The sequence below is a fragment of the Lonchura striata genome, chromosome 1 (genome assembly GCF_046129695.1).
Source record: "Lonchura striata isolate bLonStr1 chromosome 1, bLonStr1.mat, whole genome shotgun sequence".
Lineage (NCBI taxonomy): Eukaryota > Metazoa > Chordata > Aves > Passeriformes > Estrildidae > Lonchura > Lonchura striata.
This window is the reverse complement of record NC_134603.1, coordinates 94,786,518-94,812,141: the sequence shown is the minus strand read 5'-3', so window position 1 is coordinate 94,812,141 and position 25,624 is coordinate 94,786,518. Positions and strand designations below refer to the sequence as shown.

The window sequence follows — 25,624 nt, the reverse complement described above, 5'->3', positions numbered from 1 at the left end:
GAGTTACACCTCCTAATTACAGTTCTCAGGGGATCTTACTGTGGTGGTAGGGTTGCAAAGCAGTGCAGTGTGTCATCATTTCTATAAATAAACAGGGACCCTGAGGCATGTCTAGCTGTTGTCACTCGCCTGGTGTCACCCAGCAGAGTCAGGGGAAGCAGGATTTTGGCTCCCAGCCAGGATTTTGTCCCCCTCCCTGTAGCAACATAAGTGATTTAATGGAAAAAAGCTTGCTAAGTTCAGACTGCATATCTGACCCTACTTGGCAGATTCTCTTCTGGCTGACATGGTCAATTCCTTATCTGTGTGTCTTTCAAATAGAGCCAAGGAGAAAATTAAAAAGGCATAAAAACACCAAACGGATTGACACACACATAAATAAATAGCTGTTAGTGTTTCAGGCTGCTGTATAATCTCACTCCTCACACTGCCTTTTCCTGTAGAAATAATGTTATCCGTAAAATACATTCACAAATTTAGATAGCCTGAAAAAAATAGACCATGGAGCAAGGAGACTCTGGCTACTCAGATGACAGTTTTGCAGTAATACTTTTGTGAGGTTATTGAAAAGGCATATAATTTGGAGGGGACAAAAGAAAATATCCTCTTTCCACTCTCTCTCCCTCCCACCCATATGACCTACATTCCTGAGAAATTCAGTGAAGTCAGAGCAAACTCCTGAATTGCTGTGGCATTGCTAAAAGCATAATCCAGGACACAGAAGCACAACCTTTGTGCTGTGAAAGATAACAGTGCATGCATAAAATGACACAAACCCCTCCTATTTCCCAGGATGAAAGTGCTCCTGTTTAGAAAAACTTTGAGCTTCTGCTAAGATAGGTAAGAGAAAGGCAGCTTTATCTGCAATAAAGGCAGAGAGGCAGGCTTGCAGAGAAACCTCTATGCACCAAAAGCATTTACACCACATGTTTCAACAATTTCCTTCTACTGAAGCATCCCCGCAGCTGTCCTGGTTAACCTGCCCTATGGAGGCAGGGATTGCTAGCACCTGTGTCCCCCTCTGCACAGTTGTGGAATTTCTCCTTCAATATCAAGATGCAGACTCACCTGACTGCTGCTTGAACAAATCCCGCAGAGTTAGTGAAGCAATGGCAATGTTCAGCCACACAAACTGGTTCAGCTGAGTATTTAAGACCCTACCAAGCTGCAATTCATGTGCTTCCAGGCCTGCTAATCATCACCACGATGGGACACAAGGTGGAGCCATGGAAAACAAAGCCTCTCTATACACAGGCACACATTTACTTGCACTGACTGACTGCAGCCACTGCAAAAAGCAGCCCCCAAATTGCTGTCAGGTCTCCAATTACATGAGGCTTCCCCTCCTCCCATACAATGTGTTAAGTCACACAGCCCATTATCGATTATAGGAAGATAATTTTGTCTCCATCTTTTGAGCGGGACTCCAAAGTCTCACCTGATTACTGTGGGTGTGATTTCAGCACAGAAGAACACGCTGAGGCTTCCAACAGCATGCGAAGAAAACATTCCCACGATGGAAAATGCAACAGAGAATTTGTCTTTGACACTGTCACTCATACCTGGCAAGACAAGTGTGTTCATAAAAAGTAAGAATGAGGTCAAACGTCTAAGGAAGAAAACAATCAAAGAAGTTTATATTACTCTTTTCCCTCAACAGGAATTTGAGTAATTTTTTAATACTATTTTAAAACTGGTATTTATAAAATCCATTACCCAAGCACCTGAGATACAAACACACCTGAAAAAAAACTCATAATGCCATGCCAAAAAATGGCAGTGATCTCTGATTTTTTTATGCTCATACACCACAGAAAAGGTAAAACCCACAAAAAACCCAAAATCTTTGGCCAGTCTTTTAGGCACCAGCCTCTTCCCTCTCATGTTTGACAGACAAGTGGAAGCAGGCAGTGTTCCTCAAGCTGCCAAACATCTTGTACAGTGGGGCTTGGACATTGGAGAAGCTTCCAGGACAAGAAAGGAAAGAACTAGAAGTGCTCCCATCTCTGTGCTAAGCCTCTGCATGTGATCAGTCTGCAGCCTCTGTTGTAACTCCCAGCTGGACAGCTCTGGGTGAGAACAGCCCATGCCAAGGAGTGTGAGGCACTCCTGAAGTCAGGGCTGTTTGCTCAATCATTTCATGGCTAGATGGCAGCAAGGAGCAAACAGCATCTATCAAGCACTTGCAGAAACCTCAGTAAATCTAAACAATGCTCAAGGAAGCTGTCTCTGGCCATGATGACAGTACATCTCTCACTGAATCCCCGCTTGCCACCTTCTGTGGGCAGGGGTGGGATCTCTGACCAGGGTCCTACAAGTTCATGTGGCCTGTGAGGAGGCCACATCACTCACAGACATTATTGCACCATACAAGGGGAACACACCATGCCTGACAGGAGCACTGGGGAAAGGACTGGAACTTTGCAGCCAATGCTCTCTCACCTTTCTACACACACATCCCAAGGCCTGCCTGAAGAAAGAACTGCTTTGTGCAGTCCCAAGCAGGCATGCTGCCTGGGTTGGATCCAGTGAAAATGAACACCTGCTTTTGTTCTTGCTGAATATATCAGCTGTCAGGAGAGCAAAAGACATTTGGGAGATCTTTGGTTACATCTTCTGAAACTACTAGCAGGCTACAGCCTGCTCAGGGCTAAGCTCTTTGTGCAGTGCACCCCAAGTCTGGGGGAGAGAGCAAACTCTGCTAGTTGATGAGCACGTGGGCACAGCACCTTGCAAACCATGGGTCTCTGTCCACGCTTGCATAGCAGGTGAGACTACACCATTGACCCCTTCAGGGAGTCACGGCTGCTCAGCAGAACAGAGCTTGGAAAAGCTGGGCAAGGACAGGGCCATCAAATCTGACACACAAAGGTAGATTTTGTTCCCCTGTAGTTTGTCGCTGCACTGCCCCTACAGTACTTAATCTTGGGAAAGTATTTTTTAAGGTGTTTAAGTCCCCTTATCTAAAGAGTCCTCAAGGTGTTTTAGTTCCCTTTTCTGGAAAAAATAAATCTGAGATTCTTGAACTTGGAATGTTGCTTCTCAGAACGAGACTTTCTGAGAAAGCCTTTCACTGTATATCAAACCTTGGGGGACCTCTACACCCTCTCTTGACATGGAGAGGTGATCCTCTGTGGAGGGGATGGTATACACAGAGGCTGTGCACAGATGAGCAGACCTGCCTGCGAGTGGGGTCTCAAGGCACTGCACACAAGTGGACTTTCCCCCTGCACCCCTCTGTGGCAGCAGCTCTGCTCTGGCTGCTTTGGCCCAGGCCTTTTGGGTCTACCTGTTCCTGGGGGAGTGCTTACCACATGATGCAGATTTGTCTGTAAACCTACCTGAGTCTGGAAGTTGACTGTATTTTCCAATCACTGGATCCAAGACCGTGGAAGTCAGAAAAGGATGAAAAAGAGGAAAAAAAAAAAAAAAAGCAAACGGTTTTTATATGTTTATTTATCTGAAAAAAAGGGTAAATCCCACATGCCACCCTAGCCCCACCTTCTGACTCCAAATCTGTCAATCCATGCCAAAACCATCACATCTTTCCCTGGCCACCAGATAGACATGCTGTTTTCAGGCACATCTCAGCTGGAGGACAGCATGCTAATGAGACAGTGATAACAAACCAGCAGTAAAGCATATTTAAAAGCCCCAGAATTACCACTGGGATTAACACAAAGGCCTCTTTGTTGTTAATGAAGGGGGAGAAGAGAAAATGCTCTCCTGCTGCAGCCCTGAGGGAATGGCCAACAGAAGCTTGGGTTAGGGAGCAAAATCTGAGCATCAGTGCTGTCAGATTGGTGGGAGACGTATTCCTCTCCAAAAACATGAGCTGATGGTCCATGTGGCACACTATCCTAACCACACAGGAGCACATGGCAGTGCTAGGCAGCAAGGGGAAGGGCATCAGCACAAGCTGGGCACAGCTCTGCTGGTCATCTCCAACCCCGATTCTGTGACTTTCCAGGTGACACTCCAGAGTTCAGAGGAGGGGTCAAACAAGGAGAGCTTCAAGGTCTGCTGCAGGTTTGTGGCTGGTGGAGAATACCCTTGTCTCTCTCACGTTCTCAAATTCTGATTTAATTTTCTGATTACACCCAAATTATGCTAAATTAAAATATGCAAGATGCTGTGACAGATTTCATAATAAACAGTGTCACTGCTTCTCTCCAAACAACGTCCAGTTCTTCTGAGGGAGAGGTGGCCATGGTCAAGAATGGGGAGAGCTGCTCTGAAGTTCGAGGCTGCCTTTGCCTCCTCTTCTCAGAAAGAAAAGAGTGAGTCAGAAAGGCTGACAAGGGCACTGCATTGAGAGTGCCAATGTAGCACAAGTCACCTAAAGCCATGCCTGATCTTAGTTCTGGCAACTTGTCTCAAAAAAAACACCTAAACCTGTTATGGAAAAGGTTTTAATGAGTCTTACAGGGTGTTGTCTCCTACCTCCCTCATAAAGTTTTTTTAAAAAATGCAACCAGATTTTTGTGACTCTGGAGCAGACTAAGGGCTCTTGCACCCCATCTCTCAGCTAAGCAAGAGTGTTTATTGCCTCGACAGTCTCAACAAACATCTCCCATCCTTAAAACAAAAATGAAATTGGGCAAATTCAGTGTAGAGAGATGGACACCCTCAGAAGAACACGGAGTTTTGGGAGGCTGCACACATGCACAATGCAAATTTGCATGTGAATGGTCTTAGTCCATCAACAGACATGGTGAGATGCAGCCATGGGGTTTCTCCCACTCTCAGCTGGGATTGCTGGACATGGTAAATATGTGCTCAAAGGGAATGTAAACATCTGTGCCAAGCTGGGAGCAAACACACATGATCCTGGAGTTTCCTCCATGCCATGAAAGAGGATCCCTGTTTCCCTCCTACACTCCCACAAATAGCTTGTTTGCTAAAGGTGAACTTAGTAAATGCCTTCGGGAAACAGTCTGTAAATATGAACAATTCCTGTTGGCTTGGAGCTGCCCTCAGTATGCAAGAATGTGAAAGCTTTCCATCCTCAATGCATAAAGCTCTCTCTTATTCAGGCCATCAATTATTTCTAAATTTAGAAATTAAAACCAGCAATAACCAGTGTTCTGGTGTTTATCTCACATCCAGTTTATCCAAAGTATGTCTCAACCCTCTTCCCCCTTCCTTGGGGTGGGGTTTTATGGGACAGGAGTCTAATGATTGGACACCGTGAGAGTGGCAAAGCACATCCCACATTCCTTCTCCTTCAACACCTCTCTGATTTATCTAGTTCAACCTCCTCTACCAACAAAAAATGAAAAGAATGAAATAAAATTGAAAAAGGAAAGGGAATATTTCTACAGCAGTTTTAATAGCTGAAGCAGCTCAAAAGGGCCAGACAAAAGTTACTTCCTACAAAGGAAGAGGTGGGACATTCTCACTTTTTGCAGGAAAAAACATTTGAAATGCTGCGTCACTTCCTAAAATCATGTGTATACGTTCACATGGACTATACATACACAGTGTATTAAAAGCGAGGTCTTTCAGCTGCACAATTTCTGTGCTACCTTTTTATTATTTGTTCGTAGCAAGATGCTAAGAGCAGGCAGAGGACATACACCTACTGTTCTAACGGTATGGTTTAGAGGCCACTTGAGAAGCAGACTCGAGTGGGAAAGTTTTCCCTTCCCAATCTTGATACAGCTCTTTCCCTGGCGGATGTTGCACTAAATCAAAATTGAAAATGTTTCTGGTTTCCTTGCTTGTTTTTTTTGGTGACTACCCCGGATACAGCACCAAAGCTCAATAAGCTTTGCCATGGGAATCATCCAGAACACAATGCCTTTTGTTAATGAGCCTGAGAAACAAGTGTTTGGGGAAACCTTCAAACAAATTCAGATTCCAAAACTATGCAGGTGTATCACATGACAAATCTGGGAAAGGCAATGGAAATGCTAGTATTTCCTGGTCCCTTATTTGCATGTGAAGCTTGCATGGTCCTGAAAAGGTCTCATCTCCAACTTACAGTTGAGAAGGCCCAGCTGCAGAAGTGATGCCAGAGCTGTAAGTATCATGAAGAGCAGGAGTCCTCCTCTCCTCCCCAGGAACCCGACCACGGGGCACATGGCCAGGCAGGATGCCAGCGCAATCCCAGCCATGGTGTAGTAGTCCGCGTAGAAGTTGTGGGTAATTGCCATCTTCGCTTCATGCCCCATCATACTTTTTGCAAAACAGTGGTGTATACCATAACCAGTCAGCCTGGGGGAAACAGGAGAGGGCAAGAGAGACCATTGCTGAGAGGGCAGAACACACACTGCAGTGTTTTTCAGTGTGGGGAGGCATTAATGCAGGAATACAACACCTTAAGTTAAGAATCTTATCTCTAGGTGCCACTGTGAAAATAATCATTGATAAAAAGAAGAAAAAGAAAAAAAGGTTCCGGTCAACAAAATATTTGCTGATTTTATTTATATAGCTGCTGCTCATGGTACGATCAAGGCACGGGGAACTTTAGAAGAACTCCTCGTGCATGGTGGGTTTTCCCGTTGTATTTGAGAAATCCCATTCCCAGAGGAGCACATCTCTCTGCTCCCAGTGCACCTGCTGACAGCTACAGAGCCAGCACTGCTGTGGTGAAGTAGCCTCTGTGCTTGGGCAGCAAAACACCAGGAACACCCACCCACCTGTGGCATTTGGTCATACTAAATACAAGCATTACACCTCGCTTCCCAAGCTAGACTGTTAAAACTGAAATCCTCTGAGAAAGGAGTATTTGAAGTTGTATGTGCTGCAATGATTATTAAAATTATGAAACAATAAGCTTTAATTCAGTCTACACATTTACATCACCCTTCATAGCAATGTGTCTCCTCCTCTTTGAAAACTTTCTTTGAGAGAGCACTCATCAACATCTTACCATCAGATTTCACACATCTTTTTCCTGTCTCACCCTGTGCCTCCAAAAAATAGAAGAGGAAAAAAAAAAAGGAAGAAAGAGCAGGGGGCTGGAGGTACAAAAGTCAGATGAGAAGGCCCAGCATCACCTCTGATGTGGTACAAAAGAGCAGCAGGGGTGCAAGAGGAGAGGTCAATGCTCTCAACTGCACCCATCACAGCTCAAGCACCTCTACCAGGAAGAAACTCCTGTCCCTGGCACTTATACAAGACAAATCTCATGGCACAAATTAACAGTGCCTGAGAGAGTGGGAGGCACAGATCCAGGTCTCAAAAAAAAAAAAAAAAAAAAAAAAAAAAAAAAAAAAGGCAGGTACATTACACTGATATACTTCTATACTTCTGAAGGTCAGGAATTTGAAGCTCTGTCAGTGTAAACTTGATAACAAAATAAGCATAGAAACAGTGGCAGGGATATGCAGTCCCTGAGTGCATGACAGCCCATGGCCTGAGGAGCTTTTCTTGCAAACTTATGAATCAATGCTCCAGTTCAAAACCCCACCCTCAATACCAAACACCTTGCCCCTAATAAAGTCCTAATACAAGTGCTCGCTGTTACACAAAAATGACATTTGCTTCGATTAACTAGATTGTAGTTGACTCCTCCCATAAGAGAACTATTAATCAGCAAAACAGTAGTAATAAAAGGGCAAAGTTAATCAGCTTTTCTTTTGTCTTTCTCCTCTATGCATGCAAACACAGTTGCAGAAATTGCTATTGAGGCCATGGCCTATATAATAAATTATTGTATCACTTGGAGTTTGTTTTCCAGCCTGCTCCCTAAGAATTACCCTGTTCTCTTCACTTGCTGAGTGGCTTAGAATAGTTACTTTTAAAACTAAATCCTTGTCTTCCTTAGTTTCTTTTTGTTCCCTGCAAAAAGTTCCTTCTCCATGTACTAAAAATTCCGCACAGTCCTGTCTAACAGGAATAACAGAAGTAAAATTAAATATTTTTTCCCACCCGTTAAAAACAAACACGAAATCTATTTCATCAGAAATATGAAGGAGTACATCTGCTTCATGTTCTGTTTGGATGGCAAACAGCCTTCATGTGCTAATGCCAGAAGTTATTTTTTTGCCTGCCTAGCTCTGATTTAGGGAATTTCCAAATACACAAATTAATGTGGGTGAGGGAAAAGGGGAGAATTCCCCATGTAAAGAGTTTTCACAAATACATTTAATACTGTCTCTTAAATGTACTTGGTGAGCCTAAGGAGAAAGCAGTCTTTCAGAACAGAGGTAGTCCCTCACTCGTGGGTGGAAGAGAGACACAAAACACATAAAACCAGATTCTGCAACCAGTAACACTGCAGACTGACTCCTGACGTCTGTGGGCTTCTGGGTGACTGCTTGCCTGGCATGGGGGCTGTCCCCTATGGGTGATGACTGATCCATAAGCCTACTAACAGCAGTGAGGGCTGCAGAGTAGTGCCCCGAAGTGAGGAAGAAAAAGCCACAAGAGAGCAACATACTTTGAAGCTTAGCAGGGAAAGAGGATTTCCAGCCTTTTCCAGTCCCACCTCCCCTTTGAAAAGAAAACCATGAAAAATTCAAACGGGCATTTTACAAGATGGAAAAATTAGAAAATGCACTGCTGGTGCTTTTCCAGAATTTTCAAGCCAATGTATTTCCTCTTTACAAGCTGTTCAGTTCTGGACAGAAGATCTCAGAACCCGTAACCTGCAAAAACCTCAGGCTGATGCTTGTTTTTGCCCACATGAGGATGTCCAAACTGAAGTCTTAGGAGCCAAGCATCATGTTGTTCTGTTGGAGACTGCACATTCTCCCTCTGATCCCCTGCACATAATTTGGAAGTGCTGAAGCACTTTGTAATCTGCCTTTGAAGACCCACCAAGTACAGTTTTTATATGAGGGAGCAACTAGTATTTACTGGCAAGCAACCCTTTCCTCTGCACCACAGCCCCGTCAGATGTAAACAACTTGAACCTGTACTCCTGGGGCATGAATGGTTTCAGAACTCCCACCTGGGATGCCAAGCAGATGTCTGCATGCATGAACACCTATCAGCACGTGGCCACATGAGACCACTGGTGACAGCAACACAACTGCAGCACGGCACTGAGAAGATGCGGTTCTGCTGCCTGAGACAGCCAGTGAGCTCCTCCACGTTTGCCATAAAAAATAGAGTTTCCTGCAACAGCTGGTGTTCTTCCAGGATCATTTATCAGAGATGTCAGTGAAGGGTCCCACAGTAGGAAATGGTGGAGCTCCCTCATTACTTCCTATTGCTGCTCCAGTTCACTGACCACACAACTACTTAAACCAAGAGATTGGACTTACGAGTTGACACACAACACGACGATGTTTTTCCACAGGTTCCTTGTTCCCACCACTTTAACAATGCAGACTTTCTTAGGTCTCCTGGTGATTTCCTTTTCCAGCTCTGAAACAAACCAAATCAGAATTATCATTTCACTGAGGAGAATGAGAAGATTTACTTGTAAACTAAGATATTCTGAGGGATGTTCTGGAGAACAGAACTCTATTGATTACATTTACGGGAGCTATTGAAACTCTGAACTGCCTGCCTGAAGGCCAGCACAGGTTCCTTCTTTTCTTCCAGGCTTCCCTTCATCTTCTTGGGGCAAAAGAAGTAAGAACTCCTTCATACTCCAAACCTCCTCCCGGTTAAAAATGTGCATGTAAAGTATAGAGCTTGACCCAAACAAGCATGATAGCAAATTTCTTGAGGAACTTCAGAATTCTGTTAATTTTTAAACCCCTCCACAGAGAGGACTGCACTCATGCAGCTACAGGCTCTGCTACCTTAGTGCAATGCATACCTAAAAAGCCACGGAAAGGACTGGAGTTCAAACTCATGTTTCATGGGTCATCTTTTGAAGTTTGTTCAAATGCAAGTTTCAGGATGAAGTGGCTAGGACATTATGTCAGCTCATCCATCTTCCACTCCACTCCCTTTTCAAATATTTAAAATTTTTCTGATGGATGTCCTAAACTTTAAGACATTTCCTTAAACAAAAATCATTGGGCATCAGCAGTTGTGGTGTCTGCATTTCAGAACTAAAGCCCCACCATGACTTTCCAGTGCTGGGCAGCTTCAAGTGAACTTTTCTTTACAATGCTGAAATAACACACAAGCCTTACAAATGTTGCCTCTGATGCCCTCGTTGGCATGGGACAATAATGAAGGGCACTTCTTATTTCCCAATTATTATTAAGTTGGAGCTTGAACACCTACCTAAGCGTGCCAAAGCAGCCACTGTTTCCAAGCTACCGGATCAGTGAGCAAGAAGTCCAATAAAAGCAGGAGAAGCTGTAGCTATAAAGAAGCATCACAAAAATAATGCCCACCAAGAGCACAGACTAGGTCTCTTTTTTGGAGTAAAGGCTTTCACTGCTTCTTTCTAGCCTGACAGTGTTTAAAGGCAGCAGCGTGGCCCTGTTGTGAAGGGTGCACGAGTTCACTTTGTGCATACTCAATGAGCTCCGGTGTCCTCAGTCACCCACACTGGCCTGCCCTGACCTCTGCCTGACTCTGCTGAATAGCAACTTGCTAAAGAGATGCAAGACAGGAGAAAATAAAAGCAAGCTGGGGTGGAGCAGGGGTTTTAAAAAAAAAAGTCACCTGAATTTACAAATGAAACAAAAACCACATTTACCAGCTATTATTTGAAAAGTGCATCACAAAAATAATAAATCAAGCAAACACTATTTACATGCAAATACTTGATCTATTAACTGCTCACAGGTCACTCCTGGTCTTCTCTCTAGAGTAACTACTGGGAAGGCTTCTGACAAAAACAGCAAAGGGTATTTTACATTAGTGATTGTAATTAAGCAGAATATTGCTATAGTACTTTCCTAACAACCTGATAATGACCATTTTTCCCCAGAATCTATGCAGCATGAAGCACACAAAAGCAGAAAAACTAAGGTGGAACAAAAGAAAAAATTAGTTAAATTAATATTTGTTATAATATTAATTTAATAATAGCTTATATTAAAATACAAGCAATGAAATGTAATTTAATTAATTAATAATTAAATTACTAGTTAATTAAATTAATAATATTAATAATTTAATAATTGCTTATATTAAAATATAAGCAATAAAAAAAAATTGGAGCCTAATCTCAAAGAACAAGGTAAAAATAATTTCTGCAGCAAGATTTTAGGAAGGAATAAGTTGGAACAAAATAATTCAGCACAATGGAAGCAGTTAGATAAAACATAATTGTAAAGGCCATGATTAAGCCCAGGCCAAACAATTCTACAGCAAAAAAGTCAAAGCAAGCACCAGAATAAGCACAAGGGTTTTGAAAGGCTGGTGGTAGGTGTTTACTATTTCAGCTGAAGGGCAACAATGGAAATCACTACCCAAACAACACATATTGCACAGATTTCGTGTGGACAAAAGGGTTCACTCTTAAACTAAGAATGACCAGATCTGGCCTATAAAGTAAAACATCTTATCATCGGTCATATTCTTCAAATTTTCTTAATCTAATAGGGTTTTTTTGTTTGTTTGTTTCTCAGAGAAATTTCTACATTTTTCTTTCAAGACAGAGAGCAGACTTAGTTGTAAATACTTGCTGTATTGAGCCACAACTTAATAAAATCAAGAGAAGCTATGATCAACTTGGCTACACTTTTCTTTGCAACCAAACATTATTTTGCCCTCCACTCCTCCTTTGTTCATATATCAGTGTTTTTCATAATCCATATGTTCTTTGTTTATTGTCATGCATCCTTCTCACCTGCACTCAGGTCCCCCCTTTTAACCTTTCTTATAAATCAGGGCTTCTGAACTAGTTCCCAGCAGTGTTTTTCACTGAACTGCTGTTCTGCCCTCAAGTGAAGGTTCACTTGGTTATGTAACCTGTCCAACAGCCCCTGCATCAGCTGCAGGGAGGATCACACATGACAGGGGAGCTCAGCCCTTCTCTACCCTGCTTGCAGCAGTCTTACTGCTGTGGGCCCTTGCTTCTGCTCTCATGGGGGTTGTACTCCATGGATACATTTCAGCATTATACAAAAATGTCTAAATTCCAGATGTAACAGCATTACAAGCATTACAAAAGGGGAGAAAAAAGGGAGGGAAAAAAAAAGAGGGGAAAAAATAATCTGGTCTCAAACCTTACACCAAAGAATGTAAACAGAACCTGGCTTTTTATTGAGAGCCTTGTGACTCCACCAGCTATTTACACTTCCATCCCTCTACGATGTTGCCAAAACTCCAAATCTAAGTCATCTGCTTTAGATGAATGACTTGTCTCCAAGTCTCCAGCAGAATCCATCTTTCTGATGGCTTTCTTCCTCCTTTGCTTCTAAGAATACTAGTGAGATATTCACCAAAAATCCCCACTGCACTGCAAAATTAATGATGTGCAATAACCAAAATATCATTCTAATAAGAAAAAAATAAGCTTTTTTTTTTTGCAAAAAAGTAATCAGCTACAAAACTGGCTCTCTCATAAGTGACTTGCTGTCTTTGGAGGAAGCCTGTCTGCATGAAAGGACCTGCTCTGACTTTGATGAGCATCAGGAGAGTGACAGCTTCTCAGGCTGACTGACTTCATAAGTCAAAGTTAAGATACTAAAAAACAAGCCAAAGCCTATTAAAATCTCATAGAAGCAAACTATTTCACTCTCAGGACTAACAGCAGAAAAACTCTCTGCACCCCAAACTTATTCTTTGATTTTACACAGAAGTCACCAGTACAGAAAGAATTTGCATTAAATGTTTCAGTTTTGATCTACCAAAAGGGAGAGTGTGGAATATAAAAATATTTCTACCCATTTATTCAGAGGTTCCTAGTAAGTTTTCCCATTTCCCATACTCCAGAGCCTACACACACTCTAAGCTTCCTATTCAGGGATTCAGTAGGAAAACTGTCAACAAGCTAACTCTTTATATGTCAGTGGAAATTAAAACTATTCACTGGCAGACTTTAAAAGTCTCATGGGAAGGGGAACCCTACCAGCTTCCAGCTTGCAAAGCTGCTGGATTCTCAAGGGACCCTCTGCATTTCAGGAGCATGCCTTTCAAAATCAGAAAGTATCTTTAGAGGCTTTAGATGAAGCCACCCTTCTCTGCATCACTTGGCATAGACAAAACAGACAAAAGCCCAAATCAAGCCGCTGAAAAGTGATGTCCAAAATGACAAGTGTCCTGTGGTGATGGACTTCTGCTGGATTTTTCTGGCTGCTAAACAATACTGTCAGTAGCTCTTTGAACATGAAAAGATCTATGGAAGCCTAGTACAGAGACTCAATCAATCCCTGGAGCATGACAGCTCTGCAGCAGGAGGTGGACCAGTCTGAAACAGAGGTGAAGCAATCCATTCTCAGGCAGGCAGAGTTACTGGTACACAGGTTTATTTATACCTTCCAGGACTTTTTTCCAGCTCTCAAGCCATATACAGAAATTATGAGGTAGGTAAAATATTGACTAATGGGTGGAAAGCAATAAGGGATAGAAAAAGAGAAATCATAAATGGATGGCAGGACATTAGTAGAGGGATGACTCATTTAAAAAAAAATCTTGTTTAATAATCTGAGTAGTGAGCTTGGTAAAAACCTCAGAAATGTACCAATAAGATCTCCTGGTGACAAAGTGAGGCACAACCTTACTATCAAAGTAAGTACAATGCAAATTGGGAGGTCAGAGGGAATTGGGTGAGCTTGAGATCCAGAGTGCAGCAAAAGCAAGTGAAAATGTGAAATACAATGCAAAATTCTCAGTGATTAAGGGGAAATGTTTCTGGTGGAAGATAAGCAAAACCTGTGTTGGTCTTGGTTATGTACTGCTTGAACACGAGTGACCATAAGGCACCAGTTTAATGCAACCATGAGGTATTTGCAATTCAGAGAGTGAAATACTGGAATTCTTTTACAATTCTGATCATCAATATTTGAGAAACTAAAACTCTGGCAAGCTGGAGTATTGTATTTATAAAAGGAGGGGAACAGGAATAAGGCTGCTCTCTTCTCATATAGCATGAGGAAAAAGAGATTTAAGATAGGCACAGATAGGACCAAATGGGAAAGGGAAAAAAGAACAAACCCAGACAGCTATAGTTATTTGAACTGAATGCTAAAATGTATCTGCAGTACATGAGGAATATAGAGACTGGAATGGCTTTCTAACAAAAGCACTGCACATAAATACTAACAGCATTTATAATGAACTTCCTTTCAGGAGTGCAACTCTGTAACTCTAGGACTATAACAGCTAAGGATTGATTGCAATGATTTATATAAATCCCCTATTTCTAATTACATTCAAAAAAGACCAAAAAGTCAGTCATAAAGTTGCTGTTGCGATCTTCAATTGCTCATGTGCATTATGATAGAGCACTTAGATCATCACACATTAGTTTTCTCCCCAGAATGTTCACTGCAGTCATCCAAGGGGCAGGTATTAAAGACATTTCTGCCTTTCCCATTCAACATGTACCCTTCAGCCTCATTATCCAAACTTCCCAGTGAGTACAAAAAATCATAGATTTCCTTAGAGACATTCCTACAGTGCTGTCAGAATATACATGTATTTCATAAATGCAAATTAAATCATCCCTACCACCTTCTTTGAAGAGTAAGGGCAAAGATTACTCCTGTTTTGCAGGTAGGGAGATAAAATAGAGGACTTGTGTCCAGAATGAGAAAAAAACCATGCAGCAATATGCCTTGTAGGTGTTGATATAAATACTCCCATCCTTCTGCAAATCAAGCCCCAGAATTACACGCTAGAGACAGACACTGAAGAAAGTGTGATTAGTGACAGCACTGAAAGGGCCTGATTCCAGGGAAATCTCCAGCATCATACAAGAACATCCCTGACAGACCCAGAGAATGAGTACAGCTCTTCAGGAGGTATTCAGCTTCATTTCCCCAACACTGTCCTTTTTCCTTCTGCAACCCTCTGCCTCATTCACTACACACCTTCCAAATTCTGCAACAAATGAGGAACAGACAACAGCTTCATTCCCACATCATCGTCCATCCTATGCACTGATTCGTCCATCCTATGCCCTGTGGAAAAAATAGGTTGTAATAATGTTATTAAAGGCTGTATCATCATGCCTTCATGCCAGGAGGCCAAGCAGGGGTTGCCCAGGCAACCTGACTTCTTGCATTTCCCAGAGCAGAGCTTTCTAACATCATCAGTGTTAAAAAAAAAAAAACCCAACAACAACACAAAGAGCACCTCCAATGCCCTTGTGGGGACCTGTGGCCATTGGGAGATTGCAGGTACCCACACATGCATTGCTGCTCTCTGTTGTGGGAGCTATGGACAGAACCTCAGCAAGCTGAGCAAGAGTGTTGGGTAGCAGGGAGGGGGGAAGCAAACATTTTAGGAGTGGACTTTGCAAAAGAAGAATTCTGAGAATGAATCCTTGGGCTTGACAGCTTGCTCCAGAAAGAGGGGGAAGCAAATGATTGCAGTCCCTTTGGTCTCCTCTGTTCTTCCTCTACAGAATGTTCTTCCTCCATTGCTTCCCCCCAGTCCCTTGTTGCCCTTGCCTCTCTAAATCCCCTCCAACCATCTTTATTCTTTGCTCCTACAACTTTTTAAAGTCTCTTATTTCCTCTCTTCTCTGACCACTGATCCCCTCTTACTGCTCTCCACTTCCACTTGGTTTTCAAGGTCTCCCTCCTACTCTTCACATCCACATCTGGACTCACTGGTCCTCTCCTCTCTGGTGCCCGTGGGCTGAAGAAATGCCAGCAGCACCAGGGCTTGCTGCCAGCCCTCTGCACTTGGTTCCTGCCCTGTAAAGCTGGCTCCTCTGGGAGCATAGGTAGCACTGTGCACAAAGAGCCAGTGTGCCAGTGGGGCACAAATCAACAGGCTGGAGTGCAGCCAGCCAGAGTCTGCAGAGGGCTCAACTAGTGAGAAAGAATCATTCAAACTGAAATAGAGGCTAACAGCCCCCTCTCCTTTCTTTCTTTTTTTTTTTTTTTTCCCTTTAAATTTTCTAGCATATTTAACTTTTCCCAGTGGCATCAAAAGGTGCATTCTCAGTATGCACATTCTCACCCTTTCCCCCCGATCCCTCTAAAACTTGATAACACTGCTACCTTTGCAAAGGATACAGTCAGGGTATGCATGGGCTCTCCTCTTCCATTACTATAGACCCAGCCAGGAGATGAGCTCTTGTTAATCACTATCATGTACAGTACACTCTGAAAGAGTTGCTCAAACTCCACAAGTTCCTGCTACTGGACAACAGGGGCCCAACAGGAGAAACCCAGACCCTCCTGAAACTGATTTAACATACAAGAGGACAACAGAAATCACTGGCAGGGTAATTTTTTTTTTTTTTTTCAATTTTGAGGTAGAAATCTCTGTGAACCACACACAGCTTTCAAGCAGCACCTTGAACTGTTTTAACTACAGTTCCCACATTTACCTAACCACCCTCTGGGAGCTGCATTAGGTTAGCACCATTAAACACCCAAGAAACAGGATCTGGCAAAGGAGCACATCTGGCAGGTTTGTACTTCACTATTGCATGGAATCACCTGTATTATAGAACCAGAAAACTTCTCCAGCTAATAGACTCCTGATCTAGCACAAGCTTTAAACCAGTAGTGCATTGATAGGTGTGAATGGTCTAAGCAAATGAGTAAAGCTTTATAGGGAAAGAGACTGACTTTCAGACATAAGGCATTTTCACCCTTCCCTCTGCTATTTGCCCAGTGGAAAAGGAAAATGCATATAATTACATAGATTCAAACCTCATGTTTAGGGAAAAATATATATGCAGCAAAACAAGACAGAAAAATAGCTTATGTTTAAAGAAAAGTAGTGGCAGCATGTTGTTCAGCAGCAAGAAAAGCGAAAGATAATTTTTTTTCTTCAAAGGGAAACTCCCTGAAAACCACAGCTTTCCTAACTGCAATCCACACACATACACACACAGAGTACTTATCACCACTGTACCCCTGCATCTTCTCCGTGTTGTGTCCTGCATACTAAAGTACCCGCATCTATTTGGTTACTTTATCTTTGGTGTCCACCTTTTGAGATTACATCAATACTATTTCTCTAAGCTTAGAAGGGATTTTTGGGAAGGAAGAACTATAACCTCTCTGCCCACATGAGCATGGCTAGCTTGTGTTTCTATCCAGAGATGAGCAAAAAGGCAGCTTTGTTTTTTCAAAGCTGGCCAAGCAGTTCTTTTCATGTTAAGGAACACCTGAAATGTCTCCCCACACAGGGGAAGCCAAAGAGCACAGGGGTGGGTTTCCATGGAAGCATCATGTGTGACACTTGGGTAGCTGTGTCTCGAGTGGAGCATTTCCATGTGGAGCATTTCCCAGGACACCCAAACACGGCAGGGCTGGGTGCTGGTGCAGCCAAGCTCAGCTTGCAGCAGACAGTCTGTTCCAGGCACCAAACAGACCCTTCAATCCCACACAAAGAAAAAGAATGCATTCTACACAAATAATGAAAGCCACCTAAAGTGTAACACACCTTCAAAAGGTGTAAGGATGGTTGGTGCTTTAGGATTTCTAATTCCCCTAAACACTCTTTTCTCCTGTTTGTTAAACAATCTTCATACTTCCTTATCATTTATGACACTAAGGTCAAAATTAAAGTCCTGCAGCTGCACTGAATTGTATGTTTGCTTCTCGTTCTACAGAGAAACAAGGAGGAGATGGTGAAGTTTCTGGAGAAATTGGTAGAGAAAAACCTGTACTGAATTAATATTATCAAAATATTTAATTTGCTCATGATTGAAGCTGACATTTTTGGGTAATGCTTTGAAACATTTGTCAACAAAATTCAGCAAGCCTGTTTTAAAAATGACATTTCAATACACAGTTGAATAAAAATAAGTTCCTTGATGCAAAAACAGATTTAAACTTTCATTTCTAAGAAAGGGCAAAGTTTAAAGCCAACTGGTGAAATTTTGAGGCAAAATATACTAGGGGTACTTTAACCAGGTCTAATTCACCTATGTTTCTTAAGCATTAAAGAAGAAAATGCAACCACATAAACCCAAAAATCTCTTTATAAAGGCAAATTATTGCTGCCCAAAATCACAAGGTATACCAAGCACTCAAATATAAAGCCACTTAAAGCTGCTGAGGAAAAAGGTCCCTTTATGCAACCAACATCAGCTCTGGGACAGGTGACTGAAGATAAGGGCAATGTAAATTTACAACACCCTAGACTGCTATCAACACCTCTTGCCTCAATCTAATTTATTTCCCATGTAAGCACACTCCCACTCCATCTTGCTGGCTGGGCATTACCCATCAACTTCCCACCTTCATTTTCTCCTGGCAGGGGTTGTTACAGCAGCTGCTGGACCTCTCAGCTGCAGCTGGATCACTGTACGGACTTTTAGTTGTTGTCTTTAGAGACATCTCCCAGGAGAGCAGTGGCAACACTCCAACCCAAAGGGCTTTCAAGACAGCAGATAAGTTTTGCTTCCTTTTTCTCCACTCCCACCTCCCCATGGAGCAAAGAGACCCCACAGATGGTTAATGGCACTCTGTACTATAGGCAGTGTAGCCAATAGATGAGCAAAAGCCTTTAGAAGGCAGCAGAAATTGTACAATTCTTCAGAAAGGAATACCAGCCTGCTCATCGCTTGGAATGCGATTCAAAATTAAATTTTCTTGCATCCCAGAAATCCTTTCAAACACCTCTTGAACACTGCTTCTTTTTACTACGAGACTCTTATCATGTGCCAAAATAGGTATATATGAAACTTCTGTAACTTCTGGAATGATCCGTTATATCGGATACACTAATTTGACTGGTATGTGTGAGCAAAATTACAGTGGGATTTTAGGTTGGAAGGGACTGCAAGTAAGCAGTTTATAATTTAAATGCATTGGGAGTAATTCAGTCACAGGAAGCTGTTACAACAATGCAGCGAGGAATAATAAACAGCAACACAATGGTCCCTATCTAAAGCAAAACAGTTTCCAGCCCTTTCAGATGGAAAACAAAGAATAAAACAAATCACAAACAAAAATCCCCACACACAGATAGGAAAGCTCTACAATGGAATCAAGGGGAAACAAGGGATATCTACATCAGGCTCAATGGCACCCTTTCTCCCAGACAAGTAGCAGGTTTTGACCCATTCCATGCTAGAGCAACTATGGGCATATTATTACAGCACACAAGAGCAGACAAAGGGTTCCTTCTCCTTCCCGACCCATTGCAAGATACAAGACCAGCAGCTTGATCATGTTCTTAATTCAAGAATCCTGCTGTTTTCCTGTTCTCACTCAGACCATCAACACCCCCATGCACCCAGAATGAGAGAGGTGGTCCTTCCTCCAGTAGTTTGTAGTTAATCTTATTGAATTCTTTTGATACTGCTCCTCTCTTACTCTTCCTAGAGAAACACAGTTTCCCTCCAGGGCTGCATCAGAAAAGCCTTCAAGTGTGGGGCTGCAGAAGGAGTTTAAAGATAAAAAATGAGGGAAGAAATAATAAAAATCCCAAACAATCTCATCATCGACAAGAAGGCAGAAATGACCATGTTCTGAATCATTTAAGAATTGGAAATGGTGTTATACTGTCAACTGCTATATTTAAATGTGTTTGCAGTCAGAGGATCCACAGTATCAAGGGGTGAAATAATGCTGTTTTTCCACATGAAAGGGAGTCCCCTCCTTAAACAGGAGTGTACTCCTACCATGAAACTGCTGAGAAAAGTAATCAGTCACAAATAATAGTAATAAAGCCATTTTGACATTTAACATTCCTCCATGGGCAATATCATTATACATGGCTTAAATAAATCTCTCCAGCACCCAATTGCGTCTTTAATATTTTCCTTAAAAGAAACCCAGGTAATTAGTTTTTTTTTTCCCCTAAAAACATTTTATTTCATCTGCAAATTCAAGAAGCTGACTGACAAAAGCCAAATTTAGGAATTGGCTGGGAAACACCAAGGCCTATTGTTGGCTCAGGGACCCATCATTTCACAAGATCTATAATTTATTCTGAGGAAGATCTGTAAAACTGAGGTAGGGGGGATATCAACAGGTTAATGACAGCTCTCACACCCCTAATGCTTTCCAAAACTTTACCAGAAAAACGGCATTTACATTGCAAAACTATGTTGTATGATGCAGATCCAGGAACTGTAACCCCAGACACACAATTACATACAAGCCAGCTAATTAACATCAGTGTGCTGACTGCACCAAAATTCACACCAATGACCTGGGTATGTATACCAGAGATCCTGAACTGGGCTTTCCATCCTTCAGTGATGGAGATTGCTTTATTCATTAGGCACTGATGTTAATAGTGACAGTTTTCTATCCTGGATTAAGTCTGTTCCAGTGTTGACTGATGGAAACTACAGTTACCCCAGAGACCTTCGACAAGGATCAGACAAGTACAGAAGCATCTCTTCTACCCACTGGCAGAGCTACTGGCTGAGGTTCCCCTGCAGCCCTTGGGGTCAGAGCAGGCAGTGTTGGAAAAGTGAGGGAAACGTTTCCACCATTTTCTGACAAGTGAGTAGTCTGATACAGATTGCAAATGGCAGTGCAAAGTGGGTGTTTATGGGCAGAATCAAGCCTGTGAGAAGGAAAAGTGGAGCCTGAACCAAATCTGACAGGTGCACTGGGGAGATAAGGATCCAGAAGCTCTTTGCCTTTGTTCTAATTAGACAAACACACATACACACACGCAGTCTCTTCTGTACAGCAATCTGCAAGAGAGGATCTTGGCTATTTCAGTGACAATTTTGGTGATGAGGGAAGCCAGCTCTTTCTAAAAGCATCAGTAAATCTAGGAATTGATACTTCAGACTCTCAAGCAAAAACTGCACCCTACCACTGTCATTTGCAGCAACCCTCCATCCCTAAAGCAACATCACTCAGACAATGCAGGAGAGAAAAGCAAAACAGCTCTTGGAGCAAAGCTTTAAAGAGAAATTCTAATGTGGTTTAAATTTCCTATGGGGCTGGCACTTTAGAAAAGGAGGTTTGAGTGCTGCTGCTTCTCCAAACCAACAGAGTAAGTGTTGGGTGATGGGCAGGATCCCAGCAAGCAGCTTCCTCAAAACACAGTTTCCAGAGGCACACAGAGCTGAAGGCGCACTCTTGTAGCCATGGTAAAATTCTTCAAGAGATGTCTCTAAAGACACACGGCACTGCAAGACAAGACTATAATTACTAGGACTGTTCAACAGGCCATGTAGTTTTTAACACAATGCTGGAGTTTGGAATGGATTTTCCAGAGCAGAATGAATGAATGAATGAATGAATGAATGAATGAATGAGATGATTTACAGGCAATAACTAGATAACTTAATTCTGGGCAGCAATGCCACGTGCAGCCTTTTAGAGAAGAACTGGGGGATTTACAGTTGTCTGTCCAACTCACCAGGCACCACTCCTTTGATGTCACTTTCTGTGTTCATCCTGTTCTTGTGCGTGAACTGAAGGATCAGTTCCTTGGATGCCTCAAACTGTTGTGTAGCCATCAACCACCGAAGAGACTCTGGGAAAATACTTTAAAGAGGGAAAACAGGTTAGGGCTGCTTCCAATTTTCTGTCAGAGGATGAACTGGTAGAGTTTTAGCTGCTCATTTAACCACTCAGAAGCTATGTAATTCAAAATACAGAAGAATAACTTATGAAACAAAAAAGAGGGAAAACAGATTCAGATTGTGCAAATTTATGGTATTTTCTTTTACCCTGATTCGCAAATCATAGTGCAAGTATCCTATTATATGGAAATAGGGCATATTGGAATTTTATAATATATTACAGGTGCTCTGTCCATTAATATAACTTGAAAGAAATTAGAGGGAGAGGCAGTGCTGTCTGCAATAGACATTTGATGCCAAGGAAGGAGTGAATGAGATGAGCAGATCACACATGGTAATTCAGACCAAAGAAAGGAAACAGCTGACAGAAGTAATCTGGGTTCTCTTTTAAAGACAGAGGAAAGAGAAGAATTGCTTCTTGGTATGATAAGCTTCCCTGACTAAAGATAATATTTTTTAGTTGCCTTAAAAACATATACATGCATGCAGTTAAAAAAGTCAATTTTCCATCCAATTGTTTCTTTCAAGTGCTGATATTAACCAGATTAATGAGCATAAATGGTCACTTTCCCTTTTTTTTTCCCCAAATGAGTTAATTTTAATACAAAAGAAATGCATAGCTCTTAGAACAAACCCCCAAAACTTCCCATACTTATATAGACATGAACACTTTCACATCTCTATTTTTTTTTCATGTTAAGACCTTGTTTTTACTACTCTTCTAAAAGACCTTACTGAAAAAAATTTAACAAATACTTTTAACTTCAAATACATACTAAACTCTCAAATTTCCTTCACAAAGCGTTGATCTTTGCTGCGGATGCTGCCCAGTTCTTGTCCTTCTAAGCAGTCAACTGCACCATTATCATACTATCTCTTAGGGCTGATACGATTTGGAAGACACCTTAGCAAAGCCTCCAACTGAGACAGAGAAAGTATTTTTGGAAGAAGAAATAAAAAAGAGGGAAATCAGGCAGACTGCAATCTAAATGATATCAGCCAATAAAAATATATAACAACTATGATTACAGCCATTCATCTTGACAGCTTATTTACTACCCCTCACACTGCACAGATAATTTGGCACATCTTCCAGTAGAAAGTCTTATAATGAAAAAGCATTTTTTTAAAGCACTAAGAATTTTTTGAATGCAAAACCTTTGCATGCTTGGCCCTGGTGAGGGTACAGCCTCAGCCACCAGCTGATAAGTTTTAGATTTTCAACAGTCTGCTTACAGGTTCTGAACAACAAGTCCTGTGATGACAACCCACACGTAGTGAAAGGAAAGGAGCCATGAGGATGGGCATCACAGGCTGGGGACAAACATGTTTCTTATCTCCTGAGTCCTGCAGGTTTCTCAGACTGGAAGTGCTGAAGCCTAGGTGCTTCATGCTTTCAGGTGCTCCATCACTCAGTGTGAGCAGCAAGAGGTTCCTTAGGGACACTTAAAAATCTGTGTGCTGCCTTGAGTCCAGGTTATCAGTCCAGTCACATTCAATAAGAACTCCCATAGTCACAAATCCTCAAACAGTGTGATGCACTAAGTCTGGTTGCACCCAATAGACTCTCACGGCCAGAGTAGAAGTCCAGTCACGTTCAACAAATCTCATGACCAGATGCAGAAGTGCCACTTAACTGAGCAAAAGGAATGCAAGTTCTTGGGTTGCTGGTGATAAATACAGTCTAAGAAAGCACACACCAATAATACTTAAAAGTATGAATAATACAGCCATTGACAAATGCATTAAATTGTGAGATGACTAAGTAGCACTAAAAGTATGACTACAAACACAAGCTTGCTTTTTGAATTTCCTGAGGAAGCACCTTGGTATTGCTGAGTTTTTGAGTCTTATACAACACATGGTGAGAGAGGAGATAGGTATAGACTTTTGACAGTCCTAGGATACAAAGATGAAGCCTCTTCTGTCCTCTTTCCTCAATTAAGCTACATTTATAATGTTTTCTTTGAGGGAACAGAAAAGGTACAGTTACAGGTGATGTCATTTCATGTTTAGGCTGGAATTTGGGTGACTTCCGTCATTAGCATATGGGGGTGTGTGAAAAGCGATACATATTTTTGAGCTAATGTCACAAGGTTCAGCTTTTGGTCACCTTTTGGGTCATTCCTTTGGCTTACAGTTCGCATGAGCTGCATTGTTTTAAACAGAGCATGACCACAACCCTTCTATGCCGCTCCATCCTTTGTTTCCTGTCTCCCTTAGAGCAATACACCAAGCTCCCTCAGTGTTCCTGCTCCAAGGTGTGCAGACAGTTTATCCCTGGTGAACCACAGCCAGTGCATTCACTCCTTCCTGCCAACTTTTAGTTTCAAATATTTTCCTTGCATAGCTGGCTGATAGTCTGGTACCTCCTCCATCAGGAAGGAAAGGGCCATGCTTTCACTGTCAAGGAAAGAACAGGGGGTGGGGTAGGGTTAAACTTTCATCTCCTGTTCCACAGCTGCTGCTGCTTGAGGTGAGGAGAGGAGAGGACGATGAATGGAAGGCACACTGGGGGAAAAAGCTCTTAAGTTTGAGAAATCCTAAGAGGAGAGAAGAATCCTTGATAAAAACCAGGAAGGTACCACATGTAGCTGGAAGGAGAGCTGTGATTCTGTGCAGATGAATGGAAAATGGATGCCCATGGAAAGGCTGTAATGTGCTGTCAATTAGGGGTCTGCCTCAGGTCACCAAGCACAGTTATTGCAACTTTGTGTCCTGGTGCGAGTAAATCCTATCTAAAAGCACCAGAAAAGAACCAGCCACCTCTTCCCATTTCTTCAGTTTTGGTTAGAACGAAGCAGGAGTTTATTTCAAGTTATTGATACCTTTACTGACATTCATGGCCTCATCCTGTCTGGAGCTTCCTTTGTTCAAGGCCTGTATAACTAAAGTTCCCCTTCCCTTATGGCTGTAATACACACACACAATTAAAAGGAGTTTAGCTTCTATTACATTGTCTTTATATACCTGTTACAAACCCATGTGCCCATTTCTGACTTACATGGTTGCCTTTCTGCCCTTCCAGAATGACCTAAGAGCCCAGTAGGCTCCTAGGGGTATCTGCTCCATACTTTTGTATCCAAGCCCATCTACCCATCCCTCCTAGACAAATTTGCTGCCTCTCCCTTTCCCCCCATCCATGCCCAGCTTCCCAATCCACTCAGCCATGCACCTCCTGGGGACTGGATAGCCATGTGCATGTGGCTGACAGAAGAGCAAAACCATAGGTGGGAAGAGGGCTAAGCCCCAGCCTGGAGGGGCAAACAGCACTCTCACAGCAGGAGATGGAAGTAAAGAGAGTACAGAGGAAGGAGGAGGCAGTGCAGGGGCTATTTGCAGCATCTGTTGACTCACTGCTTTGGGTACATGATGGGGACTTAGCAAGCAGTGCAGTTTTCTAGTTCTTCTTTTATTACCAATCAGTTAGTTTTCCTCCTTTATCTGTAACACATGCTGTGGGTCCACGTTCCATTTGGAAGGAAAGAAAGAAGGAGGTAATAAAACGGTAACGCTTCCCAGAGAATATGCAACAGATGGAAGCAGAAAGCCAAAGAGAAAAGTACATACTGTACTGACAATATAATTAAAGAGGCATCCCAACCAAGGTTCATTTCTGCAAATGCAAAAACCCTGAGCAACGCAAATCCTCATCCTCTGGCTATCACCACTACTTATCAAGCTGCTATGCTCCACCATATATAAAGGGGACTTATTTGCTTCGTTTGCCTGCCCTGCCCAGCTAAAAAGCCACAGAGGTCTTGCAGACTACAGAATAATTTTTACCATTTCCTATCCCTTTCAATGTCACTCAGGAATGACCTCTCAACATGTGTGAGACCCTGCCAAAACTACCTGAAAGATGTGTGGCCTCCAGAAGACTGCTGAGGGATGTCTGTTCTCCATGCCATCCCCCATGTTCATTAGGCATCTCCATACTACTGTACCATACTTTTGGACACAAATGTCTGTAAATATTCTGTTTGGTATTGTGTTTTATCTAGTGGTGAATATCAGATATTCCAGTTGGTGGGCATTACTACATGAAGCTTTGGAGCAGACCAGCATGTGTATAACATACAGCAGGCAGGGGAGAAAAGAACAGCATCATAGATTAACTCTTCATTATTCATCAAGATTAACACTGTCAAGATGACAGCTATTTAAATGTTGTATGTTGGA

General features: G+C 42.3%; 1 protein-coding gene across 2 annotated transcripts in view; it reads right to left on the bottom strand.

Annotated features, from left to right (window-relative positions):
• The window catches only part of SLC22A23 (solute carrier family 22 member 23), a 108,458-nt gene that overhangs the window by 8,205 nt on the left and 74,629 nt on the right, over positions 1 to 25,624 (bottom strand). The window contains exons 5-10 of one of the 2 annotated variants that reach the window (XM_021544784.3): positions 21,277 to 21,404; positions 14,844 to 14,933; positions 9,219 to 9,321; positions 5,987 to 6,219; positions 3,342 to 3,374; positions 1,439 to 1,562 (exon numbers count right to left, since the gene is read on the bottom strand). In XM_021544784.3, the coding sequence (XP_021400459.2) occupies positions 1,439 to 1,562; positions 3,342 to 3,374; positions 5,987 to 6,219; positions 9,219 to 9,321; positions 14,844 to 14,933; positions 21,277 to 21,404 (711 nt within the window). The remainder of the gene's footprint in view (positions 1 to 1,438; positions 1,563 to 3,341; positions 3,375 to 5,986; positions 6,220 to 9,218; positions 9,322 to 14,843; positions 14,934 to 21,276; positions 21,405 to 25,624) is intronic. The other variant, XM_021544785.3, reaches the window with a different exon arrangement.